This window comes from Schistocerca nitens, chromosome 3 (genome assembly GCF_023898315.1).
Source record: "Schistocerca nitens isolate TAMUIC-IGC-003100 chromosome 3, iqSchNite1.1, whole genome shotgun sequence".
Classification (NCBI taxonomy): Eukaryota; Metazoa; Arthropoda; class Insecta; order Orthoptera; family Acrididae; genus Schistocerca; species Schistocerca nitens.
Genome location: NC_064616.1, coordinates 344,795,890 through 344,818,362, shown reverse-complemented (window position 1 = coordinate 344,818,362; position 22,473 = coordinate 344,795,890). Strand labels below are relative to the sequence as shown.

Below are 22,473 nucleotides of genomic sequence, written 5' to 3'. Positions count from 1 at the left end.
GATGCTCCAAAAACGAACAGTAATGCTGTGCATTGACGGTGTCCGTTGTTCCTGTTCCGAAAACATAGTGACACCGTTAGTTAGACCGCTCGCTCATAAGTGGCTATGTTTCCCTCGATTGTGCGCACGCCGGTGACGTGGGATGGGCGAGTCCATTTGCTCGGAGGTAAGGTAGGTATATCAACAACGTGTGCTATAAGCGACAATAATAGATTCCATTGCATAGTGTTTGAACAGTAGTGTTGCCACTTCAAAATGGTTCAAATGGCTGTGAGCACTACGGGACGTAACATCTGAGGTCATCAGTCCCCTAGAACTTGGAACTACATAAACATAACTAACCTATGGACATCACACACATCCATGCCCGACGCAGGATTCAAACCTGCGACCGTAGCGGTCGCGCGGTTCCAGCCTAAAGCGCCTAGAACCGTTCGGCCACACCGGCCGGCTGTTGCCACTATTTCAGTCCCAACCTACGTATGTTCTGACCGTCTTCAAACTGGCACAGAACTGATACGTCCGTCTGTTTATCGGGGAAGGATATGAGTTTAATTTGTGAAGATTTATTTCTGGTGGGAGGATGGGGGAAGGATTCTCCTGTACTCAATATTATAGCCCAATGGCTGAACGACAGTGTGCTAACATAAGCTATTTTTATTGTTACACATCTCAGAATACGAGACAGCAATATTAGACTGCTATGCAAAATGCATATGAACAAAAACTTTGCAATTTGGCGTATGTGACTATTCCAACTCTCCAATTTTCTATGTGTAAATATTTATAACAGCCCTTTCCAGTAACCAAATCTGTTCGGGGTTGCTGACATATGGTGAAAGTTGAGACAGAGGTACTTTGCCTTATAGCAACACTAAGTGAAAGTTATCTTACACAAATTTTTCGAGATTACCGATATTTAAAATCTAGCTGCTCCAACTCTTCAAAAGAAGGAATGATTTAGGAAAACTATGTAAAACGTAAATCTGAATGGCCAAATGGGAAACTGAACATTGCTCCATCCGAATACCAATCCTGTGCTTTAACCTCCGAGCAACTTTACTCGATTTTCGACATCGAGATCATCAGAGAGAGAGAGAGAGAGAGAGAGAGAGAGAGAGAGAGAGAGAGAGCAGAAAGTGAGAAAGTGATGGGGAAAGGCCGTGAGCATGGGGAAGGAGTCATCATGGCATTCTCATGAAACGATTTAAGGAAGGAGAAAGGAAAACGAGTTTTTAACGTCTGTTCGTTAGAGATGGACAACAAGTTCGAACAGGGAAGGCGAATGCTGTGCCTTAACACTGGGCCATCTCTCTTGGCAAGTTTTTTGGGAAACCACGGGCAAACTACATTGACATGGTCAGACATGGATGTGAACATTGCTGCTCTGGAATGCAGCTCCAGTGTCTTAGACACTGATCCACTTCGATAGACAGTTATTTGGCATCAGGGGAACTATGAAGACTGTTGACATCACCTAGACATACTGATAATTGAAGACAATTGAATCTGTGGTGTCACCGCCAGACACCACACTTGCCTTTAAATCGGCCGCGGTCCGGTAGTACACGTCGGCCCCGCGTGTCGCCACTATCAGTGATTGCAGACCGAGCGCCGCCACACGGCAGGTCTAGAGAGACTTCCTAGCACTCGCCCCAGTTGTGTAGCCGACTTTGCTAGCGATGGTTCACTGACTAAATACGCTCTCCTTTGCCGAGACGAGACGATAGTTTAGCATAGCCTTCAGCTACGTTAGTTGCTACGACCTAGCAAGGCGCCATATTCAGTTACTATTGATATTGTGAATAGGGTGAGACGGTATACACCATTTCAACATACTTTAGCCATCGAGTGTGATCAGTAATCGAGTTTGAATGTAGTGCAGCTGACCCCTTTTAGAACCTGATGATGGTGATGAGGCAACTAGCGTTCTGATTTCTGCGAAAGGATTGTGATATGCAAGTTTATATTATTCATATTCATTATTGCAGTAAAAGAGTGTGCTCCGAGTGTACAGATTTATTCATAAGGCACCGAAAATATTGGCCACAAACAAAATACAGCAAAGCAGACAACTGTGGGTATGCTTCATTTCTATCTTGTCCATCCTTCGCTGGCCAGTGGCAGATGCTGTTATAAAATGATCAGGTATGTATTGTAAAATTTTCTTTACATCGTCAAGTTTCTTCTTTTTTATTGGAACACGTCCACTATAAGCCTTTTTATATTAAACTAGCTCCTTCTCTAGCTCAATACCCTTCTAACGAGCGCTTCTATCGATGAAACATGAACCCCTGTTATCACCAAACGATGCGTACAGATATAAAGATCTGTTATCTTTGGTAAACGTAATTTGAAAAAAAAATGGACACGACCTCTTTTTTCAACCCATCGCAAGCACTATGGAATGCGTGAAACTTTTGTGAGATCCACGATCTGTTTGAAAAGCAACAGAGCGATTTTGCGTCGGAGGGAGCTTTAATTATCGTGATGTCTGCTGCCATGAAGTCCTTCATGACGTTAAAACATAACATAAAGCAAATTCTAGCGCTGTTTATTAAACAAGGCTAACGCACGTAACTGGTGGTTCAAATGGCTCTGAGCACTATGGGACTTAACATCTGAGGTCATCAGTCCCCTAGAACTTAGAACTACTTAAACCTAACTAACCTAAGGACGACACACACATCCATGCCCGAGGCAGGATTCTAACCTGCGACTGTAGCGGTCGCGCGGTTCCAGACTGAAGCGCCTAGAACCGCTCGGCCACTCCGGCCGGCTAACGCACGTAACTACTGTATAGTTTTTCAGGCTACAGAGTGCACACGCCGGCTCTGAATATGTTGTAAGCTGAGACTTTAAATATGAAGTTCAACACGATTCTGTGCTACACTGACAAAAAATGTAGTTGTACAGTATTTTAAGACTATACCAGTAACTTATACCACAGAAAAATTACATTTATGAGAACGTATCAACAAATATTGCCTATTTTGTAAGACTTGATTACTGCTCAAAACATACACCATTTCATACAACTGTGGTATATATTATTTTTATTTTCTCTCTTCATAATCTATTCAGGAAATATATTTGTCATTCATCGTTTATCATGATTACGCTATTTTGTTCTATTTTGTTATTTCTTTCAAGACATTTATGTTGTCCTGTGAGCCATTGTACTAGAATATAACTGTGGCCACACTACTTTCGACTGTCTCTTACACAAATAACTTGTTACAAGGAACAGACAAGTTCTGTGGAGTTATCAGGATGCTCAAATGTTCAAAATTTACGCAATAGCTCGCACCCATTGCACACGTTTTTCATTGAATGAGTGAATGCACCTTTCAGTTGCAGGAACGCTTGTGTAATACACACTGGTGAGTCAAAACTATACTTAATAGCGTAATTGTATGTCTTCGGAATTCTATGTGACGTGGATTCGACAAGTCCTTAGTAGATTTTCGAAGGTATGTGTTACCAGATGTCTACGAACAGATCTTTCTGAAAATTGCGGGCGGATAGTTGTGACAGCAGCGCTGATGGCTGATAGCGCCCCAGATGTGCTCCATAGGGTTCGTATCAGGTGAATTTGGTGGCCATGACATCAGTGAGCATCAGCTTTCGTGCTCTTCAAACCACTGTAGCAAGATTCTGGACTTGTGACCCGGGAAGTTATCCTACTGGAAGATTCTATCGCCGTCGGAGAAGACAAGCATGAAGGGATGCACGTGGTATAATAATGTTAACATAGTCAAAAGCAGTCACGATGCCTACGATTAATACCACAGGCCCCATGGAAGCCCAGGAGAATGTCCCCCATCGCATAACACTGCCCCATCCCGCCTGTGTTTATAGCACGATCCATGTTTCCACCAGCCGTCTGTCTGGATGACGGCGTCTCTGGACACGGTCGCGGACCTCGTTTCAACAAGAAACGTGATTCATCGGACCAAGCGAGACGGTTCCACCGATCCACGGTCACAGCTCGATGATCCCGTGCCCACAGGAATCGTAAATGACGATGTCGTCGAGTCACCGCTGCGAATCCCCATGTTCAAAATGAGCACCGATCAGTGTGCTCTAAAATACGTCTGCCCGCACCAATAATGTACTCAGTCGTCGGATTTGCTACAGATCGTCGCCTATCCTGCTTTACAGAGAGGAAAAGCCTTCGACCTCCACGTGTTCTGGTGAGGCGTCGACGTGGCCAACTCGTGGTTTCACTGTCCTTCAGCCAGTTTCCATAGACGCTAGCATGCGGACAGCCGACCAGTTTCGCCGTTTCCAAGATGCTCGTTCTCAGTCGCCGGGCCACAACAATCTGCCCTTTGCTAAAATCTCTAATGTCAGTGCATTTCCCCATTTGTAGTCCATATGGTGGCTAGAGTGATTTCCCCCCCCCCCCTTTATTTTCCTTTTTTTTTATTTCTTGATTTCCCATTCATCTCTGCCCTGCTTACATACTTTCCTTACCACATTACGTGCTCGCAACGTCAACAGGCGCATTCAGTATCGCAGTGGGCAGCGGTCATAATATTTTGGCTATCAGTATACATCCTCTTGCCGTATTTTTTTTTTTTTTGTATGGTCTGTGCATAGTCATATTCAGTGGTCGTATATCCCTGTTCAGAATGATAAGTAAGGAGAACATATTTGGTTACTATAAGTTTGTGACGACTTTGATTTTAAGCAGAGTGGGCTTTTCCCAGCGCTCCTACGACATGCAGTGTATGATACAATTTCGTAATCGATCATCGAAGTAAAGTCGATTGCGACACCTAGCAACAAACTGTTTGGCCCTAACCCCATTTTATATCAAATGAATTACACTTTATTTAATACATATTTATAACAACAGCATAACCTTCCTGATTCCATAGGTACCACACACTCCCTCTGAAACTGTATTTTAGAATCCCTGTGTGAAATCCATATTTCGAATGTGGAAATCAGTTTAATTCATCACCCCATATATTTCTACCATATTTTGAGGATCCATGGTAACTAAAGATCGTAATATCATAATTGGGTTCATGAGAGACCTGTTCAATTGGTTAATTCCAAAATCGTATCACGTATTAACAAATGGGGATGTTCCGTGTTATTAAAATTCAATTAAACAACTGTTTTGAAAAGTACCTTTTATTCAGTTGATGCCGGAGGAAAGAATATAGAGTTTTAGACATACAACGGTACCCCAAAGCATAATCTGAATCAGTATCACTATTATATAAGTAATAATACTAAATTCTCGATAACTTCGAAAATACTACAGAGCCACAAAATCTAAGATTAGTTTTGAAATCAACACGAAAATTGCAATAAGACGAGATACTTTACACATCAATTCTAAGTTGTTTTAAATTTCGTAAAAATTTCATTTATTTTGTGCTAAGATGGCAGATAAGATTGAGGAAATAATAGTGGACTAAGGTATGGTTGATACTCCACTGATACACATTCAAAAAATTTAATAAGTAAAGGAAAAACTCTCTTAAGTTCATACTAATATAAATTGAAATAACACTAGCCTTAAGTTCATACTAATATAAATTGAAATAACACTCGCCTTCAGGCAGCTTAGTTATGAACTTTTTTTATTCTTCATGTTTGTGACCTCACATCCCTTGAACTGGTGGGGAGAGGGTTGTCTTTAATATATTTTGGAGAGATGGCAAACAGGCAGTTCAGAGTGAATTAAGAGATCGTGTAGACCTGCAGTTCTTTTAATTTATACGAATACCATTCAAAAGTAGATTGGTAATAGTGCATATACACGTCGAATGTCAATGTTACTGGGAACATCTTTTGTAAATCGTTTACGAAATAAATATTCTATGAGGAAAAGCTTTGACTTAAGAGTATTTACATAGCACACAGTTACAAACCCTGAGCAAAAGTGAACTTTGGGATCAGAAACCTGGAATGGACTGTAGCCATTAAATTCATAAGATAAAAGCGACGAAAACCACAAGTTGTATTTGTGGCGTGGCTGAGTGAGGACTCAGACTTCATTTTCATCGACCCCAAGAATAGGTAACGTCGCAACCGCTATTTTTCAATCACGTATAAAATAGTGCATTCATCGCAGTTACGTATTTGGTGACGCAGCTTCGCCTTGTTTCGCTTAAACGTGGCTACAGTGATCTCTGACATATGATTCTAGGTCGCTTTTGACAGAATTTAACATTTTTGCTATCAGACAGAAACGTTTCCCAACTCAAAGTATTCTCCCAACATTGTCTCCACTGAGTCAGTACATTCACGTGTGAACACACGTAAATTCCTCAGTCACTCTGTTCCGAATCACACCCAGATCACGAGTCGATGGATTATTGATATGGGGCTGGTTATTTCGTAAGTACAACGTTTATCATGATTGATTCCCGACCGTTCTCAGAATTTTATTTTTACATTTGTTTTTACATTTTTACAGGAAAAAACGGAAGTTCATTACCTATGAAACTCTGATTAAAGGTTCCTTGTTGTGTGAGACACAGGCATGAAGAATTATACAGAATTAGCAGAGGAAGTTAGAGACCATGGAAATGAATGAGTTCAGACGCCCATTGGGAATATTCAGAAGAGAGAAAATACGTAACGAAGAGTTTCGATTTCGAATGGGCGTAGAAGTTCATTAACAACTGATATCGAACAGAAACAATTATTATCGGATGTTCACGTTCAATGGACTGACTGAATTCAGGTTACCTAAAAAAATATGATATGGAAACTTCTGAACTGCAGAAAACGAGGAAGGCAGAGGAAAACTTGTCAAGAGGCAATTGTGAAAGCAATGAGGTCAAGAGATCTAAGAGGAGCGCAATGGGAGGTTAGAGAATCATGGTAACTGGACATCGGACAACGCCGAAACTTGTTTTAAAACCCATACAGAAACAATAATAACAACAACAAAGACAGACTTACTCGCAGCAGCGCGCGCTATGAGATTTGCACAACGAATTGGCGTCGTGTGTAATGGCACCCATGAAATAAAAGCAAGCCTTCCATCCAGCTGCACAAAAAACTGAGCCAAACGGGAATAACGCACTTGGAGCCTATGGCTCAGTAGAACTCATGCTTCTCACTAGACCACCTGTTCGCTTAAGGAGAGGGAATTAAACGAAAAAAGGGGGGGGGGAGAGTGACGTCAGTCAGTAACTAACGAACAGAGCTGTCCTGTTCCATATCATTACAGTCCGGAGCAATCAAATTATGAGGATTCCGAGGCCTTAATGTTATCTGATAGCTACGCCGTCCACCAGATCAGGATAGTAGGACCCAAAAGTAACATCTGCTCAGTATGCTAATGAATGGACGAGCGGTAAAAGCCTGGTTGCTGTCAGAACTGACCAACATATCATCATTACTGTTAACTGAAGGCTGTAATCGTTGCACACCTATACGACTGTGAATATGTACTCGTAGTAAAGTGTATAGTACTTCGAGAGTGACCTGTGTCGTGAATTTTAGACTATGTTGTATCTTTTCTTGACCTCCAGTACTTAAAATGAGACATGTTTGAAGCTGCAATGTTCTTTCATTATTTTACGTAATGCTATGAGAGTTTAAGGATGTACAATATAGGATGCAGAGCGGTATGTGTATTTCTTGCCTTAAGCTTTCCATTTTTCTTTACGACATCTACAACATCCTGCCGCGTTGGGACGTCGTAGAACAAATCGGGCTTGAAGGCTTCTGATGCCATCATCTTGTCCACCAGATGGTTCTTGATAGTCTGAAAATGAAAGTAATATACCATTTATACGACCAATTTATACTAGATGATTGAAAGCATTGTTACCTGCTATATGAATATCAAATACGTGGAGTGATAACTCTATGGATAGGCAGGCTTAATAGCTTTGTAATCTGAATTAACATTTGTGCAAACGGCAACACCCAGAATGAATGGTTTTAATGAAACAATGTACCAAAAATAGTAACTTTTCCGGCGTACATCCATGATCCAATTGTTTGCTCTTCCGATATTTCGGATGGGAACTTTCCACCCTTGGTCGGTGACTGACTCCCGAGTTGAAAACGTGCTATTTATGTACTAAGGTGCCAAAACCACAAAACCACTTCAGTGAAAGCTATACTGGTGAGTATTAGAGACGGAGTAATAAGCGTTACGGCTGGACAAAAGGACCAGGCGCGACCTTGTTCACGCAGCCAACGCGATATTCAGGCAACTGAGTTAGAGGAACCACCTGAAACTCATATTAGGTTGACTAAATAGTTGATTTCAAGCCTGCCGTTTTAGAATGTAAATGAAGAATCTTAGCTGCTGAGACACCACGCTTGGTAAAAGATTATGAGAGACGTGGAACTCGCGTTATGAACGGTTTTCAGTAGGAAAGATTAACTGACATTTCATTTTCTTTGCCTGAGTTGCTCTAGACAAATGATACGACAATTTTTGTCCAGATAAAAATTATTTTCCGGAAAATTTTGAGATATAGACTGAATTACACTGTATATGACTTCCACAAAATTTGCGAAGGAACAATAGTACTCTTTCAGGTTGGAGCTCTTATTTTTCACCTTTAATCAATGATATTCCAGCTGTGAGCATGATGCAGGAGATTATGGGGTGAGAATGACTATATAGTTGCTATGGAAATTCCACTTTCTGGCGGACACTAGTAATTCGATCTTCTTTTATCGACACACATATCAGCAGCCCATGTGCCATGTTCTGTGCATTGTTAATTTATTGCACTTCCCGAAAATTTTATGAAAGGGTAGAAGTTCTTCAAAATATTCATAAAATCAGACTTAGGGAAATATATACTTAACTAGGGATCATATTTATAATTCAGATTTCACGTATACACTGACGAGAAAAATCGCAACACCAAAAAATAATTAATGTAAAGTAATGAAAATTCGGGAATAGATTTGTCTAGGTAACATATTTCAGTGATTAACATTGCAAGATAACAGGCTAATGCATGCGCGAGATAAGCCATTGAAAATGTGAAATGCTGGTACATTAATAACCAGTGTAACCAGAATGTTGACTGAAAGCATGCAAACGTGCATGCATGGTGTTGTATAGGTACCAGATGTCAGTTTGTGGGATGGAGTTCCATTCCTGTTGCACTTGGTCGGTCCTTACAGCGACGGTTAATGCTGTTTGTGGACGACGCTTGAGTTATCGTCCAGTGATGTCCCATATGAGTTCGATCTGGTGATAGAGCAGGCCAAGACAACATGTCGACATTCTGTAGAGAATGTTATGTTACAACAGCGGCATGAGAGAGAGCGTTATCCTGTAGGAAAACATCCCATGAAATGCTGTTCATGAACGGCCGCACAACAGATCGACTCAGGCGTAGGTCTATTGTGTCTAGCAAGGGGAGAGGTTGGTTGCAAGCCCTCAACTGGCTTCCTTCTACCCAGTACACGGGCCATCACTGCCGCCGAGGCAGAACCAGCTTTCATCAGAAAACACAGCAGATCTCCATCCTGCCCTCCAATGAGCTCTCGCTTGACACCTCCGTCGTCACAAATGACGATGGCTTGGGGTCAGTGGAATGCACGCTACAGGGCATGTGGCTCGGAGCTGTCCTTGATGTAACCGATTTGTAACATTTCGTTGTGTCCCTGTAATGTCAAGTGCTGCTCAAATTACTTCTGCAGATGCAGTTCGATGCGCCGGGGTCATACGCCGAACACGATGGTCTTCCCTCTCAGTAGTGCTACGTGACCGTCCGGAGCCCGGCCTTCTTGCGACCGTACATTTTCGTGACTAAACGTTGCCAGCAATCATGTACAGTGGCTACATTCCTGCCAAGTCTTTCTGAGATATCGCAGAAGGAACCTCCAGCTTCTCGTAGTGCTATTACATAATCAGGGAGGTGTTGATAATGGAGTTTTTATAGCCTTAAAGGAATTTTTGACTAGTATCAACTCACCACATCGAACCTCAAAGGTAGCTAACTCTCATGACCGTACAGCATACATTTAAAGCAAACCTGATTTACCTCCTCATAGTGGTGCTACTAGCGCCCTTTTATGCTACTGGCGCGAAATTTGAACAGACATCTTTCAGATGTAGTAACACACCTAACAACTTTCGTTTATGTCGCACAGCTCCTTCTTGGTGTTCTGATTTTTTTCCATCATTGTATTTTAAGTCTGTGAGATGTATTTGGAGTTAGGCTACGCAATTTTAACGTCTTTTTATAGTAAGTTTGACACAGATTTTTTAAAAGAAATAACAGGATAAAATAGTTAGTTGCTTGAAATAAGTGGAACTACTGTTTTGTATCGATAGTACGGAAAGGCAAACGATTTTTAGTTAGTCGTTATAAGAGTTAAATATCTTCTCGTTCTTTTTGCGCTCGTAGTTGAAAAGATTTATGTTTAGTTCTGTGCATATTTAAACTTATTTTCATGTGACACTGACGGGTTTTTCGGATAAAAGAACACGGAAAATTTTGTTGTTGTAGGTTTTGAAGTGTAAATGTTGTGGCATTATCAACACAAGATTGCAGGTGCTTTCATGGGGCGTCACTCTTAATTGTCATTCTGGTACGCCTAAAAAGAGTTTTCATCGTAAAATACTCGTGAAAACCAGAAACTTAAGATTGTATAGCTTAAGTCGAAACGAGTCTCACGGATTTAAAACATTTGTTAAGTGACAAATGTTACGACCAGGATTTGAGAAACAGATTTAGTTATAATTTTATGTTCGAATCCAGGCACCCAGTTTATGGCAGTAAAATAAATGAAACCTTTATCGAGATACCAGATAAAGTTCTGGAAAGGAGGAAATATACACTACTGGCCATTAAAATTGCTACACCAAGAAGAAATGCAGATAATAAACGGGTATTCATTGGACAGATATATTATACTAGAACTGACATGTGATTACATTTTCAATTTTCACGCTATTTGGATGCATAGATCCTGTGAAATCAGTACCCAGAACAACCACCTCTGGCCGTAATAACGGCCTTGATACGCCTGGGCATTGAGTCAAACAGAGCTTGGATGGCGTGTACAGGTACAGCTGCCCATGCAGCTTCAACACGATACCACAGTTCATCAAGAGTAGTGACTGGCGTATTGTGACGAGCCAGTTGCTTGGCCACCATTGACCAGACGTTTTCAGTCGGTGAGAGATCTGGAAAATGTGCTGGCCAGGGCAGCAGTCGAACATTTTCTGTATCCAGAAAGGCCCGAACAGGACCTGCAACACGCGGTCATGCATTATCCTTCTGACACGTAGGGCTTCGCAGGGATCGAATGAAGGGTAGAGCCACGGGTCGTAACATATCTGAAATGTAACGCCCACTGTTCAAAGTGCCGTCAATGCGAACAAGAGGTGACCGAGACGTGTAAGCAATGGCACCCCATAGCATCACGCCGGATGATACGCCAGTATAGCGATGACGAATACACGCTTCCAATGTGCGTTCACCGCGATGTCGCCAAACACGGCTGCGACCATCATGATGCTGTAAACAGAACCTGGATTCATCCGAAAAAGTGACGTTTTGCCATTCGTGCACCCAGGTTCGTCGTTGAGTACACCATCGCAGGCTCTCCGGTCTGTGATAAAGCGTCAAGGGTAACCGCAGCCACGGTCTCCGAGCTGATAGTCCATGCTGCTGCAAACTGTTCGTGCAGATGGTTGTTGTCTTGCAAACGTCCCCATCTGTTGACTCAGGGATCGAGACGTGACCGCACGATCCGTTACAGCCATGCGGATAAGATGCCTGTCATCTCGACTGCTAGTGATACGAGGCCGTTGGGATCCAGCACGGTGTTCCGTATTACCCTCCTGAGCCCACCGATTCAATATTCTGCTAACAGTCATTGGATCTCGACTAAAGCGAGCAGCAATGTCGCGATACGATAAACCGCAATCGCGATAGGCTACAATCCGACCTTTATCAAAATCGGAAACGTGATGGTATGCATTTCTTCTCCTTACACGAGGCATCACAACGACGTTTCACCAGGCAATGCCGGTCAACTGCTGTTTGTGTATGAGAAATCGGTTGGAAACTTTCCTCATGTCAGCACGTTGTGTGAATGCTCTGAAAAGCTAATCATTTGCATATCACAGCATCTGCTTCCTGTTGGTTAAATTTCGCGTCTGTAGCACGTCATCTTCGTGGTGTAGCAATTTTAATGGCCAGTAGTGTAGCTTCAGTGTGTGGCACTGCGGCTCTGTGAGCAGTGGCTACGTAGAAAATTACAAACTCAGAAGTCTGCGCGTCAACTTCCAAGTAGGTCCTAAGATTTTTTCATGATATACTTACCCGCTGCAGGTAGGGAAGGTCGTTCATTATACGCTGGAGCCGAGTAGAGCCCAGCTTGTTAAACGCCTGGTCCGTCGGTACGAAGAAGGTGTACGATGACGACGAGGAGGACGAGGACGTCGTCGACGTCGTCGAGGATAACGAAGACGAAGAGGACGACGACGAGGAGGAAGAAGAGCTGGAGGACGTGGTCTTCTCCAGCTGCAGGAGGTCAGGGTTGGACTGCATGACGCGCTCCATCGCTGACAGGAAGATGCTGCAACACACACGCTTTTGGTAAAGTATCTCGACGTTCATCAGTTTACTAGTTTTCCTTTTTTTTGGACAGATACAGCGCCTCCCCTGCGCCACTGACGCGAGGCTGACTAGCCTAGAACAGGATAGTTTCCTTTCCTTCTCAATTTCTGGAACTCTATTTTGAGAATACTGGAATTAAGTTCCCATCTCTGTGGCCTAATTACAGTTACTTCGACATGTACCCGTGTCTATCTGGATCTGATTTAGTGGTCCAGCTAACCTTCCCGTGCTACACTATGCGGTGCTGACAAAGACATTTTATCGTCACTACAAATTTTAACTGTTACGCAGTCTCAGCCACAAGTAGTTATTTAACTCATTAATTTGGCCGAGAAGGATATGAAAAGCGACAGAGTGCATTCAAGATAATCGGACGTTTTGCCAATGTCTTGGTTTGCTTATATAGCGGCCATATTTCCCATCGTTATTTATATACACAAATGGCACGCCCCCGATCGTCTTCCCATAAACCGGTTCATTGTAACGCCTAGATGATTACCGCACAACCGACGACGCAGTGTTACAGACATTGATACGTCTGGGAACGTTACATATAGCCGATAAAATCCAGCGAGACAGAGGCCCCCGACCGCATACCACAGCCAGCAGCATTCGTGCTGTCTCTTCCCAAGTAATCCCTCCACGAATTTAGCGTGTCGCCCTACCAACTGAAGGACTAAATAAAATGTAGGGTCTACTTTAACGGGTCCTTCACCATGGGCATCTCCGACGTAACTCTCCTGACCACGCGCCTCGCGTAACTGATGACATCGGTGGTCTGCAGCTGGTGTTCGGGCCTCTGAACTCCTCAGTCCACATGACAGGGTCCAGATGAGCTTCCTGACACTCCCACCTCCTTTCTGGGACTACCCCAGCAGTCAGCTACACAGAGGTGACAAACGTCATGGGATAGCGACATGCACATATACAGATGCCGGTAGTGTCCCATACACAACATATAAAAGGGCAGTGTACTGGGGGGGGGGGGGGGCTGTCATTTGTACTTAGGTGATTCATGTGAAAAGGTTTCGGACGTGGTTAAGGCCGCATGACCGCCATTGACAGACTTTCAGTGCTTAATTGTAGTTGGATCTGCACGCACGGGACATAAAATTCCGGAAATCGTTAGGGAATTCAATATTCTGAGATACCCATTATCAAGAACATGTCAATAATACCAAATTTCAGGTATTATCTCTCACCACGGACAACGTACTGGCCGACGGCCTTCATTTAACGACCGAGAGCAGCGGCATTTTCGTAGAGTTGCCAGTGCTAACAACAAGCAACACTGCGTGAAATAATCGCAGAAATCGATGTGGGAAGTACGACGAACCTATCCTTTAGCACAGTGCGGCGAAATTTGGCGCTAATGGGCTATGGCAGCAGGCGACCGACGTGAGAGCTTTTGCTAACAGCACGACATACCCTGCAGCGCCTGTCGTGGGCTGGTGACCATATCAATTGGACCCTAGACGACTGGAAAATCGTGTCTTGGTCAGATGAGTCCCAATTTCAGTTGGTAAGAGCTGATGGTATGGTTCGAGTGTGGCACAGACCCACACGCTGCATCGTTCTTCTTAACAACACGGCCACTGCAATATCGGATTTATCCGCCGATACCAGGCACCGACTTTCAATTGAAATGTTCTCCTCTCTACGGGAATTACTTAATGTGTGTACGAGTACAGGTTGTGACACAGGATGACGACATATGGAAGTTTGTGTCTCGCCGTGTCTCGTGCATTGATAGCCAAAGCGGTTAAGGCGACCGCTCGCGTAAAGCAGTATATTGAGGTTCGAGTCCCGGTCCGGCACAGATTTTCATTTTCGTTATTCCCTTATACAGCTGATTGTCGCAGCATTTCACGTACGACAAGTTTCCTTACTAATTACCGAGCTAGTGTCTCTAAGCAGAGACTGCAAAATATGCCACAGTGTTACGATAAACAGTAAGAAAGCAGTTTTCACTGAAGCTAAAAGAACTCTCAGGAAAATCAGCTAAACCGGATGTAAATGATTGACACACTGAGAAAAAATATTTATTTTAATCTACCGTCCCACCTACATTTTGTCTAAGGACTTACTTGTTTTGGTACCAGGTGCCATCATCAGGCGATTATATGGTGAAAACCCCACTGTACGTAGTTTAAATATTCCTTAAGAAACATTTACATAACATATGTCTCTGTGCTGACTAACTTATGGCATAAAATGCACCCTTAAAATATAGGCAGCCGTATACCCCTGGCTCGCTTACCCAACCAAGTAGGTCTATCATAGACTAAAAGTAAACGTCAGTTTTATACTTTAAAAGACGCCAAATGCGGCCGGAAGTGATAAGAGGGCCATTACGTGCAGGTTTGTCTTGTATTTCTTTGAAAAATCGTAATACGAAAGATATCTAAAAATAAAAATCATACAAAGTATAGAATGTAAGAAGGTAAATAATAAATCATAACGAATGAAACATTTCCTACAGTAATATAACATTAAAGGCAGAATAATGCATCTAAATTGCCACGTTTCTATCCACCGTTTGTATTCAGTGCGTAGAAATACAAGACATCAATTTGAACGTGAATATTGTAATCAAGTGTGTATTGTCCATAATAATCTCATTATTAGCTGAAAACCAACATAAAAAGTACTCGAGCATCCAGAGGGAATAGTGGCGCAGTGTGGCTATTTATTACTCCGCAACTGTCAGTTAACGCTGTTTGGCTCCATTGCCAGTTTCCTGTTTTTCCCAACAGTGTCATGTGTGTCCTCCACACGACGTCGCATTTCAGCAACCCACCACAGCCGTGATAGCCACTCCTCCTATGCAACGTGCAGTTATGAGGGGCCGCATCCATCAACATCTACATGACTACTCTGCAGTTCACAAGTTAGTGCCTGGCAGAGGGTTTATGGAACTACCTTCAAGTTACTTGTTTACCGTTCAGCTCTCTAAAAGCGCGTGCGAAAAACGAACGCTTAAATCTTTCGAATCAAAACACCCTTTCAGCCGTCTAAATTTCAATTGTTATTTTGTTTGAGCTACCAGTTTCGGCGCTACATTACGCGATCTTCATGCCCCCTGGCCGGCGTGTAGGAAGATTCCCACCTCTGGTCCAGTCAAAATAGGGGCCAGCATTTAGTGACGTATTCGTGGATTTCTACTTGACACAGCGATCCCAAGTGGTCGGCAATTGGTGATCGAAGGTATCGCTGTGTCAAGTACAAGTCTACGGATACCAATCACTGAATGCTGGTCCCCATTATGACTGGCCAGAGGTGGGACTCTTCCTAAACATCGGACAAATGGTTCAAAAGGCTCTGAGCACTATGGGACTTAACATCTTTGGTCATCAGTCCCCTAGAACTCAGAACTACTTAAACCTAACTAACCTAAGGACAGCACACAACACCCAGTCATCACGAGGCAGAGAAAATCCCTGACCCCGCCCGGAATCGAACCCGGGAACCCGGGCGTGGGAATCGAGAACGCTACCGCACGACCACGAGCTGCGGACAAACATCGGACAGGGGGCCTGAAGATAGTGTAATGTAGCGCCGAAACTGGTTGCTGAAATAAAATAACAACTGGAAATGTAGACTTCTGAAAGCTGTTTTGATTCGACATTCTATACTGAACAGCTTAGGTCCCGCAATCATCACTATAAAGATGGACTTACAGAGACTTAAAAAATGTTCAAATGTGTGTGAAATCTTATGGGACTTAACTGCTAAGGTCATCACTCCTAAACCTAAATTATCCTAAGGACAAACACACACACTCATGCCCGAGGGAGGACTCGAACCTCCGCCGGGACCAGCCGTACAGTCCATCACTGCAGCGCCTTAGACCGCTCGGCTAATCCACAGAGACTTAAATCTTCCCATGTGAGCTCTGCTTTCTCCCATTTTAAGGTGATGATTATTTCTCCCTATGTAGGTGGGTGCCAACAAAATATTTTCGCACTCTCGAGGTGAAAGTAGGTGATTTAAATTTCATGAGAAGACCCTGTCGCAACGAAGAACGCCTATGTTTTAATGATAGCCACCCGAGTTCGCGTATCATACCCGCGATACTCTCTCTCCTATTTCGCGATGATACAATACGAGCTGCCTTTATTTGAAATTTTTCGATGTTGCCCGTCAGTCATATCTAACGCGGATCCCACACTGCATAGCAATACTCCAGAAGAGGACGGACAAGCGTAGTGCAAACACACTCTTTAGCAGACCTGTTGCTTTTTCTAAGTGTTCTGCCAATAAATCACAGTCTTTGGTTTGCTTTCCCTGAGACATTATCTATGTGATCGTTCTAATTTACGTTATTCGTGATTGTAATTCCTAAGTATTTAGTTGAAATTACAGCCTTTAGATTTGTTTGATTCGTTGTATAACCGAAATTTAGCGGATTCCATTTAGTACTCGTGTAGATGACTTCATCCTTTTCATTATTTAGAGTCAATTGTCAATTTTCGCAACAAACAAATATCTTGTCTAAATCATTTTACAATTGGTTTTCATCTACATCTACATTTATACTCCGCAAGCCACCCAACGGTCACTGTCATTACCTCCCTTTTCTGTTCCATTTGCTGATTTTACAAGAAGTTAAATAACATGATCTGCTAACAGTCTTAGAGAGCTTGCTCACATTATTTACTAAATCGTTTATGTAGATCAGGAACAGCAGAGGGCGTATCACATTTCCTTGTGGAACGGCAGATATTACTTCTATTTTACTCGATTACTTGCCGTCAGTTACTATGAATTGTGACCGTTCTAATAAGAAATCACGTATCCAGTCGCACATCCGAGACGATAATCCATAGGCACGCAATTTGAGTAAAAGTCGCTTGAGAGGAACGGTGTCAAAAGCCTTCTGGGAATGTAAGAATATGATCAATTTCGTAACACCTGTCGATAGCACTCACTACTTCGTGAGAATAAAGAGCTAGTTCTGTTTCACAAGAACGACATTTTCTGAACCCTTTCTTGGGTACAGGTGTGACTTGTGCAACTATCCAGTGTTTAGGTACGGTTCTTTCGAAGAGCGAGTTGTTGTATATGAAATGAAAGTGTGGCATTGATGGCCGGGACGCCCCATCCGGGGAAGTTCGTCCGCCGGGTTGCAAGTTTGATATCAGTTGACGCCCCATTGGGCAACGTGCGCGTCGGTGATGATGAAAGGATGATGAGGAGAACACAACACCCAGTCCACGATCGGTGAAAATCTCCAACCCGGCCGGGAATCAAATCTGGGCCCGCTGCATGGTATGAAAGAACCTTACCACTCAGCATTTTCTTAATCTCATTTTGTTCGTTATTGATCGTTCTGTTCGTTCGTTGCGGACGGCCCATGACGCTTGTTCAAGTTCATCATTGGTCCATTAACTTACTTTTTTATTACAGAGGGCAGCTAACCCTCTGACCAAACACGCTGAGCTACCGTGCCGGCCACACATTACTTTAACTACCTTGTGCTAAGAACAACACAAACACCCATGCCCGAGGAAGGACTCGAACCTCCGGCGAGAGGGGCCGCGCAATCCGTGACATGGCTCCTCAAACTGGGCGGCCACTACGTGCGGCTAAGTAGGCGGACAGCCGTTGTATAAGATTGCTAAGTATGGAGCTATTGTATCAGCATACAACCTGACTGGTATACAATTTGGACCGGTGACCTTGGCTCCACCTTGTGATTTAAGCTGCTTTGCTACAACTAGGATATCTACTTCTAAGTTAGTCATTCGAATTAGTTGATTCGAATGCCGAAATATTTACTTCGCCTTCTTTGATAAAGGAAGTTCAGAAAGCTGTGTCAGTAACTTTGCTTTAGTGGCACTGTCATCAGTAACATCACCATTGTTATCGCGCATTGAATATATTGATTGCAACTTGCCGCTGATGTACTTTACATACGACCAGAATCTCTTTGGGTTTTCTGGCAGATTTCGAGACAGAGTTACGTTGTAGAAACTATTAAATGCATCTCGTATTGAAGTTTGCACTAAATTTCGAGCTTCTGTAAAACTTTGCCAATACTGGAGATTTTGCGTTCTTTTAAATTCGGCACGCATTTTTCGTTGCTTCTGCATCAGTGTTCTGACCTGTTTTATGTACCATGGGGAATCAGTGCCATCTTTTATTAATTTATTTGGTATAAATCTCTGAGTTGCCTCAGATACTATTTCTCTGAAGATATGCCACGTCTGGCCTAAACTTACACAGTTAGTTACGAAGCAGTGGAGACTATCCCTTAGAGAAGGGGTCAAGCGAATTTTTTTCAGCTTCTTTAAATAGATGTATTTTGCGTTTATTTTTGGTGGGTTTGGATGTTACAGTATTCAGTCTCACTATAACAACCTGTGGTCGCTAATTCCTGTATCCATTACGACGCTCCTTATTTTCTCAGGGTTATTTGTTGCTAAGAGGTCAAGTATGTTTTCGCAACCATTTACAAATCAGGAACTAATTGTTCAAAATACTTTTCTGATAAAGCGTTAGTATCAGGAAAATATCACGAACGAGCACAACACTAATCCTTCAAATTGTGTCCTGATGTGAATATTATCCTCCTACCACAAGCAGTAGACAAAACAAAAATGTCTATATACTGAAGCAAATTTTTTTTCTGGTTGTGTTGTCACTATTCCAACCAGCTGTACGGCATATCGGGAATATGTTTATCAGACTGTTCCTCAACAAAGCTGAACAGTCTGGCCTTCTCCACAGTCGTACCGAATATCATCAAGATCAGTGTAGCCCCATCTTGCCAAACTAACCTTTTATCTGCAAATTCCGGATCTCAGTCTATTCAGTGACTTCCAAGCCGTCCTTTTCTCACCATAGCCAGGAAGTAGAGTTTCTGAAACTCTTTTCCAGCCAGGGGGGAGGTAGGTCATAGCCTTCCATAGTTGGAACCTAGCTTTTTCAGCAGTGGTTCCAAGTGCCATCAATGTTCAAAGGAAACTACCCCTTGACTTCAGTCATTGCGGGTGCCGTTCGTACCCATACAGCGGATGCATTCGCTCCTGCTCCATTTTCGTTCTTTCATTCCTCATTCACAGCTATTTCTCTTCGAAGGTGCTATTCCGGCAAGGTGGTAAAGCCATTCTACTGGAGTGGATTTCAAGCAAACTGTTGTGATTCTGCAGGTGTCACTGAAAACTATGTCCACCTGTTTGGTGTGTGCTGAATTACACCAAACAGGACATGCATCCTTTGCCGCAAAATAGCATGGTGCCATTACAGAAATTCGTAGAGTTTCGCGTTGACTACTCCACTGTGATCTGGACAATTTCCGCCGGCCGCGGTGATCTCGCGGTTCTAGGCGCTCAGTCCGGAACCGCGCGACTGCTACGGTCGCAGGTTCGAATCCTGCCTCGGGCTTGGATGTGTGTGATGTCCTCAGGTTAGTTAGGTTTAAGTAGTTCTAAGTTCTAGGGGACTGATGACCTAAGATGTTAAGTCCCATAGTGCTCAGAGCCATTTGAACCATTTTTTTGGACAATTTCCATAGAAGATTGTTCCTGGTCGAAACTTTTGATTTACAGTTCAGGCATTGCTTTTTGAAAGTAGAGGTCTATTAAGTGACATCCTAGATATTTTGGGGTCTCGCAGTGTTCCAGTTCGACGCCTAACCATACTATGTTTAATTTGCGACTAGCTTCCCTATATCTCAAATGGAAAGCACACACTTCTGTCTTTGTGGGATTTGGTTTAAGCTGATTTGCGTTGTAGTATCTGGAACGTTGTTTAAGGGCATTCTTGAGGTATTCTCCACTGATTCAAGATCTGTACTCTGAACGGCTAGAGGAATGTCATCGGCATGGAAGAAGCTCCTGCTACAGGACGCTATGGATTGGCCATTCGCGTAGATACCGAACGGAACTGGAGCCAGCACACTTTCATGCAGGAGGACTTCTTGCCGTAATCTCTCTTGCAGTTCTGCCAAAGTGTTAGTTAGGTATGAAAAGAAGCTTTCTCTTCGCTTGTGACCGGATATTTTATATCTCATTGTCATCTCCATCGTTACAGATGCAGTTCGTTACTAGGGCTGCAAAACTACCATAGGCTACAGTAGACTTTTTATAAGTAAGTGTAGACTACTGTAGTTTTCCTAGTAGCCTTCATCAGTTAAGATCGTAACAATGTTACCGTTACGTTAGGTGTGTTGCATACCTATCGGGCGTTACTTCATTTCGATAGCTTTGATGAGTATGCGATCAGTGTTTTACTACATTCCCCTAGAAACCGTCTAGAAACTGAGCGAGGATAAAGAAAGGTGTGCGTAGACTACAGAATATTTTTGTTCTATACAGGGTGTTACAAAAAGGTACGGCCAAACTTTCAGGAAACGTTCCTCACACACAAAGAAAGAAAATATGTTATGTGGACATGTGTCCGGAAACGCTTACTTTCCATGTTGGAGCTCATTTTATTACTTCTCTTCAAATCACATTAATCATGGAATGGAAACACACAGCAACAGAACGTACCAGCGTGACTTCAAACACTTTGTTACAGGAAATGTTCAAAATGTCCTCCGTTAGCGAGGATACATGCATCCACCCTCCGTCGCATGGAATCCCTGATGCAGCCCTGGAGAATGGCGTATTGTATCACAGTCGTCCACAATAGGAGCACGAAGAGTCTCTACATTTGGTACCGGGTTTGCGTAGACAAGAGCTTTCAAATGCCCCCATAAATGAAAGTCAAGAGGGTTGAGGTCAGGAGAGCGTGGAGGCCATGGAATTGGTCCGCCTCTATCCAATCCATCGGTCACCGAATCTGGTGTTGAGAAGCGTACGAAAACTTCGACTGAAATGTGCAGGAGCTCCATCGTGCATGAACCACATGTTGTGTCGTACTTGTAAAGGCACATGTTCTAGCAGCAAAGGTAGAGTATTCCGTATGAAATCATGATAACGTGCTCCATTGAGCGTAGGTGGAAGAACATGGGGCCCAATCAAGACATCACCAACAATGCCTGCCCAAACGTTCACAGAAAATCTGTGTTGATGACGTGATTGCACAATTGCGTGCGAATTCTCGTCAGCCCACACATGTTGATTGTGAAAATTTAAAATTTGATCACGTTGGAATGAAGCCTCATCCGTAAAGAGAGCATTTGCACTGAAATGAGGATTGACACATTGTTGGATGAATCATTCGCAGAAGTGTACACGTGGAGGCCAATCAGCTGCTGATAGTGCCTGCACACTCTGTACATGGTACGGAAACAACTGGTTCTCCCGTAGCACTCTCCATACAGTGACGTGGTCAACGTTACCTTATACAGCAGCAACTTCTCTGACGCTGACATTAGATTTATCGTCAACTGCACGAAGAATTGCCTCGTCCATTGCAGGTGTCCTCGTCGTTGTAGCTCTTCCCCAGTCGCGAGTCATAGGCTGGAATATTCCGTGCTCCCTAAGACGCCGATCAATTGCTTCGAACGTCTTCCTGTCGGGACACCTTCGTTCTGGAAATCTGTCTCGATACAAACGTACCGCGCCACGGCTATTGCCCCGTGCTAATCCATACATCAAATTGGCGTCTGCCAATTCCGCATTTGTAAACATTGCACTGACTGCAAAACCACGTTCGTGATGAACACTAACCTGTTGATGCTACGTACTGATATACTTGATGCTAGTACTGTAGAGCAATGAGTCGCATGTCAACACAAGCACCGAAGTCGACATTATATTCCTTCAACTGGGCCAACTGGCGGTGAATCGAGGAAGTACAGTACATACTGACGAAACTAAAATGAACTCTAACATGGAAATTAAGCGTTTCCGAACATATGTACCCATAACATATTTTCTTTATTTTTGTGTGAGGAATGTTTCCTGAAAGTTTGGCCGTACCTTTTTGTAAC

The 22,473-nt window shown here is 43.2% G+C and overlaps 1 protein-coding gene across 1 annotated transcript in view; it reads right to left on the bottom strand.

Moving 5' to 3' along the window:
* LOC126248296 (transforming growth factor-beta-induced protein ig-h3-like) overlaps window positions 1-22,473 on the bottom strand; it is a 414,865-nt gene that overhangs the window by 2,576 nt on the left and 389,816 nt on the right. The window contains exons 12-13 of the mRNA XM_049949161.1: window positions 12,291-12,546; window positions 7,622-7,744 (exon numbers count right to left, since the gene is read on the bottom strand). Coding sequence (XP_049805118.1) covers window positions 7,622-7,744; window positions 12,291-12,546 — 379 coding nt within the window. The remainder of the gene's footprint in view (window positions 1-7,621; window positions 7,745-12,290; window positions 12,547-22,473) is intronic.